Below are 11,020 nucleotides of genomic sequence, written 5' to 3'. Positions count from 1 at the left end.
TCACGGAGTGTGGGCTTTAGACAGTTGATTTGGAATAAAATGTGTAGTGTTCCCAATGCATTTGTGTGTATGGAAATAAAAGCTATTAGAAGGACTTTGAGCTTTATTCACTTTTCTAAACACACTGCTATTATTTTTAACACAACTGTATATCACCTTTATGTATACGTAAAACAGGATCAACCATTCACAATTGGTGATTTTATTCTATAACTCATTGGCTATACTGAGTGTTTAATTACTTGCAACTACAAAAGTATTCAGATCCAGGTGTTGGATTGAAAAAAAAAGTTGAACTTTTTTGTGGGACAATCCATTTAAAAAAGTGTTGTCTTACTTCAGGAAATAGGATTTATCCTGTAGACAACATTAATACAAGACACTTGCTAATGTATTGTTAAAAGTCCATATTGCCTCCTTTGCTGGCTAGATTCATTTTTCCATCCCTTTATACACTGGTTATTTCCATGGTTATGACCACCCATCCAGCAGTGGTGGTGGTCATACTTGCGCACTATAGGAAAAAGCGCCGTCCTCTGTGGTGGCCGGGACCCTGGGCGCACGCATAGGCAGCAGTTCCCGTCATGACCACCTTGCGTCTGCGCTGCAGCAGTAGCTCTAACCCCTGGAAACAAGCAGTGTAGAAAAGATTTGTGAAATAATATGCACTATGACAGTAATACTATATCATGTGTATGGAAAAGGCACAGCTTTGTCCAAGTAAAGCTTTACAGCGTGGCACAGGTGCTTCATTTCACACATTATTACAGGGCACTAACATTGTCGGGCTGGTAATGTACCATTACACAGAACTCGAGTACAACCATGTAGCACATGTAGTCTCATCAAGTCACAAGGAGAAGGTGAAAGTGAAACTCTTAGCAGCAGCTCTCCACCCTGACCAATAGAAGATATATGGCTAATATGCCCAAATACCAAGAGTAACGACACACAGTCAATAGCAAAAAATAATTTTATTTCATGTACTCGTGGCGACACAGAAAAGTCTAGTCTTGTCTGCAGAGATTCTACAACCATCTACTAAAAAGCACAAGCTCTTTGGTAAACGTGAATCTGTCCTGTGGTTACTGAATTCCAGAAAGGGTGTTGAGAACAGTTAGTCCAAGACAATTAAAAATACAAAACAATACTTCAGTCCAGTCCTCATTTCTTACCTTTAACTTAATATTAGAACATAGATACCAGATTCTCCCTTGATAACTGTGCCAGTCTATGTGTAGTAGAAGATTGTAAAAGATCCATCTATAGTAATCTAAGGTGCAGATGGACCTCCTCTTATGTAAAGTGTACCGCTTCTTTACAGCAATTTGCTAGCAAATCACTCCCATGTCTTATTTTGCATAAGTGAACCTGAGAAGTTGGTATAACACTGATGTTTTATCAAAACTACACAGAACATACAGATGTAGCAGAGCTGACGTCTCAGAATGATTCCTCTGATACTTCAGGTAAACCTTGCAAACTTATGATGCAATATAAATGCAGAAAACAGTTGAAAAACCAATTCAGCTCAGCTATATCTGTGTGAACGTAGCCTATAGGAAACTCGCTATAAGCATGCTTTCATTCTGTGCCCTGCAATGCTCACTACAACAGGGCAGGGTAGTTTAGAAAATACAAAGGCTAAACAACAGAAAATACAATGTTATACAATATAGGATCAGTCAGAGTAGCCAGGATTAGCCACCCTTTGTCCACTGATTATCCAGCACTATCAGTTAAACTACTCTTAGACTGGCTGGGACATCTATCCAGCATGTGTGCCTGCCCCCCTCATCCTCATATAGTGGAATAGTGACTACACCCCTGTGTTCAAAATAGTCACCCATAATAGTTGGCACTTTTTTACTTTTTCTCCCCTGGATACTAATGAATGTACCGCAGAGTTATAGCAGAACGCCAAAAGGATTTTGTTTTAAAAATGTAATTTCTCTTTGAACATTTCACAGTTTGATTCAAAAGACATAATAGTAATACATTGCTCCGCTGTTTTTGTACCAGTTTTATTGTTTTGCTGTCATGAGTGCACTCACAATTCAAGCTGCCCTGTCACTAGGATTAACCTTATTAAACCTGACATACTGGCTGCTACGGCTCATCATGCTACTTAAAATACTTTTCTTTTGTCTGTACGATAAACAGCTGCAGAGAAATATGCGTTTTTTAGCCATATACAAATGAGAAGTTTGAGCACCAGGAGGGGGGACTAAATCCTGTGAGCACTGCTTTGCACACTCCCCCTTTCCCTTGACCGACAGGGATAGATATCAGCATGCTGAGGACAGAGCTGTGTCCTAGCAGCTACATATCATATACTCTATGTACTATAGCTTCACCACACTGAGATCTGCTCAGAAAGCCAATATACACATTACTGCTTTATTCACAAGCAGAATATATGATTATGAAGATAACATCATATGTGTCAGCCTATAAGATTAGAAAAAAATCCATCTCTATGTGGTAATCCTATAGCTTTGTGATAAGTGTTTGGTTTTGCATGTAGAGATCCCAAGTCTGAATCCTGGGAAAGACTTCCAGTAATTTTTCTTCAGATATCTTTTTCTTCCACATTTAACCCATAATAAAAGTCTATATCCTCATCATATTGAGAATAATACTGTTTTTAGGCTTTAAAAGCTAATAAAATATTGTTGGTTTCTTTATAATAATATATTGTGTCTGTGAATAAAACAGTAATACTTTTCAGGTTTCTAAGCAAAAATATACAGTAGTAAGGCTTTTTTATTGTTATTATATGGTTATGTATTATTTATTGTAGTACAGCCTTTTATTGTGGGTTAAATGGGAAGAGAAAAAAAATGAAACAGAAAAAAAAAGTCTCTCCTAAGATTCAAACCTGGGATCTCTACGTGCAAAACCATATACTTACCACAAAACTATAACATTACCACATGGAGATGCATGTTTTTTTTCTATGCTTATAAGCGAACACATATTACTGGTGTCTTTATAATCATATATTGTGCTTGTGAATAAAGCAGTAATGTGAACATAGAGTATATGATATGTAGATGCCCTCAGCATGCTGATGTCTAGCCCTGTCAATCAAGGGGAGGGGCAGTGTGCAGAGCAGTGCTCAAAGGATTTACCCCCGCCTCCTGGTGCTCAAACCTCTCATTTGCATATAAATAAAAACACAGATTTCTCTGCAGTTGTTTAGCATTCAGACAAAAGAAAGGTATAATTTTAATCCGCATGATGAGCCCTACCAGCAGGATTTCTGGTTTAATAAGGTTTTTCCTGGTGATAGAGCCGCTTTCAATGCTCTCTGGTGCCCATCAGAATCTTGAATCTAGCTTTACTTGGATAAAGAAGATTCGAAGGCCTCATGCACACAACTTTGTGTCTTGTGGTCCAGAAACCGCACAACTGCAAACTACAGATACTGGCAATGTGAGCCCTGCACTTTCCCGTTCTAAACATTTCTCCTTATTGTATAAATGCCTATTCTTGCCAGCAAAACAAGAATAGGACACGTTCTATATATATTTTTTTGTGTGACAGACACACCACCACACAGATGCGGATAGCATATGGATGAGATCCATATGCTGTCCAAATTTTTTGCGGTCCCATAGAAATTAATGGATCTGCGAGCGTTCCGCAAAAAAGCGGATTGGACACAGACTGAAAATATGATCGTGTGAAAATTTAGATTACACTTACCGGTAATCGGTTTTCTTTGAGCCTATGACAGCACCCCTGGAGAGACTGCCTCCTCCGGACAGGAAACGGGTCAACTCCCACCATCCCCAGTCCTTTTAAAAAAAAACTAAGGAACATAACCTAATAAAACCTTCCAGTCTATCCAACTTTCTTATAATAAATTGACATTTTTATTTATTTTCTCCAGGGCTGCTGTCATAGGCGAAGGGGAAAGAGGCCTTAAGTGCTATAAGTGAAACATCTACAAACTAACGTAATGTTGTGTACATTATACTGTAAAATAATAATAGGGAATAATCTAGCACCTTACTCTGCATTCATTTTCAAGCTTGCACCAAAAACAAACTCAAAACTCATTGGTTTCTGACAAACTTCTTCATTTGATTGCATGGCCATTATTATATTTATAGGATATGAGTCATAGACGCAGCAGTCATCAAGGGCATTTAGACCTTTACTGTGCTTGTTTGTGTGACTTACCAATGTGCACAAGGGTGCAGTTGCCGCACACAGTATCCTGGGTACCTTGTGCTAAGGGTATATGCAGCATGTTACAGCAAAATAATCTAAATAAATAGTTGTGCAGGGCGATATGATGGGTGTCTACAGACACACGTTAAACATACATGCACACATACTGTATATACAGTCCTTGCTAACATTTCATTGTAATGCACGCTCTGAAGTATTAAGGCAAGCGGGAGCTGTATGCTGCCAGGCCTCAAAGTACCTTTTTCTGCTCTGATTTAAGGTTGGCTTATTGTCCATTGCTGATAAAGATGATACGTCTTCATATTCATTTTGACAGTGTTAAATATTAACGATAGTACAGGGCAGACAGAAAGACATAGTAGGTGGGAACTGTATTGCTAAAGATAATCCCTGCTCTGATTGTTATTTATTTCTCCAAAACGGTCTAACTAGTATAGTAATGAATAGTCTTACGCTCAGATGGCACTGCCATGCCTAAATTGATTTAAACTGGTTAAGCCCTGCACGTGTCCCACCTCCATAAACATATGGTCCAATTTTTTATAGCAGCCTGCAATTTAAGCTGAATTGTTGTCATCCATGTAAAATAGAATGGCTCAAGCCTCCGATTCATTATTTGTCCTGAAGGCCTGCTTGTGCAAATGGGCCTCAATTTCCTCCCGGAAAACCAGCATGCCAAGGTGAGGGTGGGATGCCTCATTCATAGCCTTGGACTGAATGCACATACGATATTGTTCCGGGGTCAATTCATCCACGCAATGCTTCTCATGCCACAAATGGAACAGGCCAGGTACTGGAGTTCGGATTACAACCAGATCCCCATGCAGGTACTTCCTGTAAAGGTGAACATCCTCTCCTCCCCATCCTCTGACCTCCAAGTCAAAACCACCTGCAAAAGGACAATATAGATAAATCAGCATAGTTAACATACCTCCCAACAGCAACGGCGCACCCAACAAATGGGTTTCACAATAAGCCACACCTCTCACCCCATCCAATGGCACCCCCATCAGTAGGATGATCTTAGACCCTGCTCACTTTGTAATATGCCCCCAGCATTATGTCTCCTTAGTGCCCAGATGCAGTATGACACACCTCACACTGTATTATTCCCCCTTAGTGCCCCCATAAAGTACTATGCTAAAAATGGTGGATGTGACGCACAGAAGTAACTGCTGACCACAAAGAGGTGCACTCAGTCAAGTGGACTCACCCTGTCCACTCAAACATATAACTGAGTAAAACAAAGATAACTGGGCACTCTCTAGATACTTGAACCATATGTAGTTTATTAGCATATAAAATCAATAGATATAGTGGCAATAAACGGTAGTACTATCAAATGTTATTATAAATGACTAACAAACATAACCTAAATCCACAACATGCAGTAAAAAATACCTAAAATCAATGGGATACGATTCTAAAATTCGAGGAATAAAATTGGAAAAAATAGAAAAATCGATCCACACATAAAATAGTCAGTAGTTGCAAATCGTATAAATAGTTTGTATAATTATTCGTATGGGAAAAGCCTCGAATATGTTGGTGGCGATAAAGCAATGTTCTAAATCTACACCCAATTCGATGCGTTGGCAGTGGTGTCCGAAAATTCTAATGTCTCAATACACCATAAGAAAACAGAACAAAGCGTGAACCAGCGGCGTCCCACTGGGATGTTGGCAATCAAAGTTTGAATAAAGCCGGATTAAAATCGAACGGTCTTACCGTCTCACTTGTTGGTTCGACAAAGTTCCTTTGTATAATGGTCATATGAGTATATAGAACAGTAGTATACCAGCAGTATTCGTCCTAAATTCGCACACTGGTAATTGTTTGGCACGTGTAGTCAGACCTTCACCACGGAATCAGGTCTTACAAATTGCTTGTCGAATATACCATTCGTGTGGCGGACGATCTCTCTTTGCGAAAATCCGGTACAATCCTCCAGCTTCCCAAGTGGTTCCAGAGTTTGGGGTCCTGTCTAGGCTAGACGCGTTTCGGGGTGTCAAACTGAGGATTGTACCGGATTTTCGCAAAGAGATGGTCCGCCACACAATGGTCTATTCGACAAGCAATTTGTAAGACCTGATTCCATGGTGAAGGTCTGACTACACGTGCCAAACAATTACCAGTGTGCGAATTTAGGACAAATACTGCTGGTATACTACTGGTCTATATACTCATATGACCATTATACAAAAGGAACTTTGTCGAACCAACAAGTGAGACGGTAAGACCGTTCGATTTTAATCCGGCTTTATTCAAACTTTGATTGCCAACATTCCAGTGGGACGCCGCTGGTTCACGCAAGTAGCGGGACGCCGCTTTGTTCTATTTTCTTATGGTGTATTGAGACATTAGAATTTTCGGACACCACTGCATCGAATTGGGTGTAGATTTAGGACATTGCTTTATCGCCACCAACATATTCGAGACTTTTCCCATACGAATAATTATACGAACTATTTATACGATTTGCAACTACTGACGATTTTATGTGTGGATCGATTTTTCCATTTTTTCCAATTTTATTCCTCGAATTTTAGAATCGTATCCCATTGATTTTAGGTATTTTTTACTGCATGTTGTGGATTTAGGTTATGTTTGTTAGTCATTTATAATAACATTTGATAGTACTACCGTTTATTGCCACTTTTTGAACTATATCTATTGATTTTATATGCTAATAAACTTCATATGGTTCAAGTATCTAGAGAGTGCCCAGTTATCTTTGTTTTACTCAAAGTACTATGCCCCATAGTCCCTCCAGTTTAATATTCAACTTAGCCCCAGTCCCACATTGAAAATAGCTCACCACTCCGGTCTGTGCTGTAACATCGCCAAGCACCATGCCACTGACAGAAGTGGTCACAGAGTTATGGTGCAGAAGAGAGCTGACACTCTCTGCTTCACCAATGTGTTCAGCTGTATCTGTGTCCTGAGCACCAAGACAAGCATGAGCAGTTACCACAGTTCCATTGACCAGTATCCAGACAAAGGTGGCACCTTCATTACACACTCTTGTCTCTGCCCAGACAGTTGCCAGCTGCTTAGCAGAAATATATTTAGTGCCATGGCACCCATTAAATGTACTGCCATTGACATCCAGCCATCATCTCCGTTTGCGGTGTTGTCGTGATTGAGACACCTGGACTGCTCCGCACTGCAACTGTATCATCTTTAGTGATAATTCCAGGTTCTGTTTAGGATCTGCTGACTGAAGCTTTAGAGTGTGGAGGCCTCATGGTGAGCGCTTCAATCCTGCCTTTGCTGTAGAGCGACACTCTGCCCCAACTGCTGGGGTGATGATCTGAGGAGTCCGCGCATATGACAGTTGTTCACCCGAGGTAGCAATACGAGGGAAACTTACAGCTCAGTGATATGTGCTGCATCCAAAATGTGTTGCCTCTCATGACAGGGCTTCCAACTGGCATTTTCAGCAGGATAATGCTCACCCAGACACAACAAGGACTTCTCAGGAATGTCTCCTCTAGACTACAACCCTTCCTTGGCCTGCCCAGTCACCAGATTTATCGCTAATGGAGCATTTATGGGACCAACTGGGATGCCAGCTTTGACAATCTATGAGTGTAGGATCTACAGGACCATCTGCAATATCTGTGGGCAAATATGCCGCAAGATACCACACAGAATCTGTATAACATGCTCAACCGTGTCTCATCTTATATCCAGACTAGAGGTGGCACAACAGGGTACTAAAAGCTGCTTTCAATAAAACTGTTTACCCAAATAAACTTATCCTTTTGTTCTTATAGTGTAATCTCTTACATATATCATAATTGCATTAAGTTTCACTCAATTCCAACAACTATTTCTTGATGCATTATTTTTTTTGTTTGTCAACTAGTGTATTTTTCATGTCACTTGACAAGGTGCGTTATTTTGTGGGAAAGGGGCACAACGTAGGCCAACCTATAGGTGGTGTAAAGTCTAAAACTGCACCAAATGTATCATGCAGCACCAACTATTGTGATAAATCAAGTTCATCTATAGACCTTTTAGACTAAGTTTATAATGTATTTTATTGCAGCAACTGACAGTGAGGAATCGCCTTTCCACCAGGTAAATTGTTAAAGAGTCACTGTATTTTGAGTAAACTTTTGCTATGTCATAGGAAAAAGTTTTGATTGGTTGGGGTCTGAACACAGAGACCCCTACCATTCTCTAGAACGAGGGAAGAGAAGCGCTTGCTTAGCACATTCTCTCTTTGCTGCAGGACAGGAAGCAAGACTCAATAGAAAGTCTATGGGCCAGTCTAGCTCACATCTCATGCAGTGAGGAAAGAGCACATTATGTGCCTGCTTCACTCCCCTCATTCTAGAGAAATTGGCGGGGGTCTCAGCAATCAGACCCCAACCAATCAAAACTTTTGATATGTCCTTACACAAGGGCCCTTTAACTATTGACCTGGTGGAAAGCCGATAACTCATGCTAGTTGCTGTCTATTGAACCAAATGTGTGCCACGTCAATTTCACCTTTTTCTAATTAACCTGACTGCCCTGGATATCTACACAAGCCATAATGAAAGTGTAACTGCCCCTGCACATTACAAAAAAAACTATGACAGTTGCACTTCAATCATTACAAGATTCTTTTTTATGGTTTAGATCACAATACTGCAAATAAGGATACAGTGAATACAATAAAGGAATAAAGCTAAAACTAATGATCAATAAACAACAAATCTACTTTGCTCACACCACTAAAGGAAGGTGAAATAAGAAATCAAAAATAGAATAAATTACTGGATGTCACCACTCACCAATTGTCAGAAAATCTGATTTGTACTGACAAGTCATTCCAAACCCAAAATCTCTCCAAAATCCAGAGTCTTTCTTATGAACCTTTAAGATAAAAAAAGAAAAGGAGTTTAAAAAAAGAAGAAAAATCTTGAATTTTCACTACAGAACTTTGCAAGACATACCATTTTACGTGGGTTTATCTGCTATTTTTTGAGGACACCACAATGGGGCACATGTACCATTAGCTGTTCTAAGAACAGCTCCTGCCCCACAGAACATTTATTGGTGTATCGGCATAAACCTATTCAAACTGCTTATCTGATAGTGAGGAGTAAGGGTTAATCTAAAAAGTAACTTTTATTTCATGAGATTAAAAATTCAAATGGACGACATAAACCATAAGGGCCAGATTTATCACTTGATTATACCAGTTTTCTGGGATGAAAAAGTCAAACTGCGTTGGTGACTTTTGCAACGACAACATTTTTTTGTGCAGGTGTCATCAGTCTTTCCTGAAAAGGGGGTGTGGTGGGGGCTGGGCGGCATCCTCAATATTTACCATCTTCTACTCCTCTTTTCAGTTCTGGCGCACAGACTACGGATGCTGCGGCTAATTTATGACGAGACATGCTCCTGGTTATAAATCAGGCACAGCATCCTGCCCGCTGTACACCACTGGGCTGTGATAAATCTGGCCCTAAATGTCGGGGGATAGGTACTGTCATATCAACCACATGGGGTTCCTATTACACAATATAGACAACTGGCTAGGGGGTCAATCCGCTGCAAACTATACCCTCCCACCTGCAAAGTGAAGCACCCGCCCTGTGAAGGGCGGCCCCAGTCGGTACTCAAACCTAATCCCTAACCTGACTGTTACACCCTGCACTCATCTCCACTATATTAGCCCCTACTCCCTACTATCAGATAAGCTAGTACAGCTGTGCCCCAGAGCCTCACATTTTTACACAAAATCTGTTGTTAATTTTCAATTATTATTTTTTTAAACAAATCCTCTGCCCAATATATTATACATAATTTATGCTAAAAAACTGGCAATAATTCTGCCATAGACAGCTGGCATAGATTTCAGTTCCTGGTACACTGACAGTACAAGGTGCACCTTTTAATTCTTACTCCAATAGACTTTTTATTACATTTTTATTACTAGCGTTTGAAATAAGTCTTTAGTAAACGTGTCCCAGACTAGCTGCCAGTAAAGTGAATATTCCTTATTGTATGAACAAAAACAATGGCACTTACCAGTTGCTGCTCCACAGGAGGTGGCACCTCTAGATTGGCGTACACAATGGCAGGATTGTAAAGGCTAAACACAACAGGGTAGAACACCTTCTTACCTACAATATTAAGGTAAAAAGAGGCTATCAAATATTAATAGACAAAACAAAGCATCTCTTATGGAATCAGAAGCACTTATAAATGTATGCTAAAGGTCACAGGCTCCAAGAAAGCGTGTACAAAACTTTCAACATTACAGTGCCACCTAAATACTTTAAATGACAGCTTCTAAGGCCATGTGTAGACACAGTGGAATTGCTGCAGATCTGCCCCAGAATCTGCAGCAGACTACAGTGGTGGCCAAAAGTTTTGAGAATTACATAAAATATTGGAAATTGGAAAAGTTGCTGCTTAAGTTTTTATAAATAGCAATTTGCATATACTCCAGAATGTTATGAAGAGTGATCAGATGAATTGCATAGTCCTTCTTTGCCATGAAAATTGACGAGCACAAGGCTGGAGATCATTATGTCAGGCTGATTGGGTTAAAATGGCAGACTTGACATGTTAAAAGGAGGGTGATGCTTGAAATCATTGTTCTTCCATTGTTAACCATGGTGACCTGCAAAGAAACGCGTGCAGCCATCATTGCGTTGCATAAAAATGGCTTCACAGGCAAGGATATTGTGGCTACTAAGATTGCACCTCAATCAACAATTTATAGGATCATCAAGAACTTCAAGGAAAGAGGTTCAATTCTTGTTGAGAAGGCTTCAGGGCGTCCAAGAAAGACCAGCAAGCGCCAGGATCG

General features: G+C 40.0%; 1 protein-coding gene across 2 annotated transcripts in view; it reads right to left on the bottom strand.

Moving 5' to 3' along the window:
• Positions 1-4,616: 4,616 nt before the first annotated feature.
• CSGALNACT2 (chondroitin sulfate N-acetylgalactosaminyltransferase 2) overlaps positions 4,617-11,020 on the bottom strand; it is a 99,415-nt gene continuing 93,011 nt past the window's right edge. For both annotated transcript variants that reach the window (XM_040436036.1, XM_040436037.1), the window contains 3 exons: positions 10,234-10,328; positions 8,991-9,072; positions 4,617-5,092 (listed from right to left, as the gene is read on the bottom strand). In XM_040436036.1, the coding sequence (XP_040291970.1) occupies positions 4,800-5,092; positions 8,991-9,072; positions 10,234-10,328 (470 nt within the window). In that variant the 3' untranslated portion in view covers positions 4,617-4,799. The remainder of the gene's footprint in view (positions 5,093-8,990; positions 9,073-10,233; positions 10,329-11,020) is intronic.

This window comes from Bufo bufo, chromosome 6, assembly GCF_905171765.1.
Source record: "Bufo bufo chromosome 6, aBufBuf1.1, whole genome shotgun sequence".
Classification (NCBI taxonomy): domain Eukaryota; kingdom Metazoa; phylum Chordata; class Amphibia; order Anura; family Bufonidae; genus Bufo; species Bufo bufo.
Note: the sequence above shows the minus strand (reverse complement) of the source record. Positions and strands in the feature narration are given on the sequence as shown.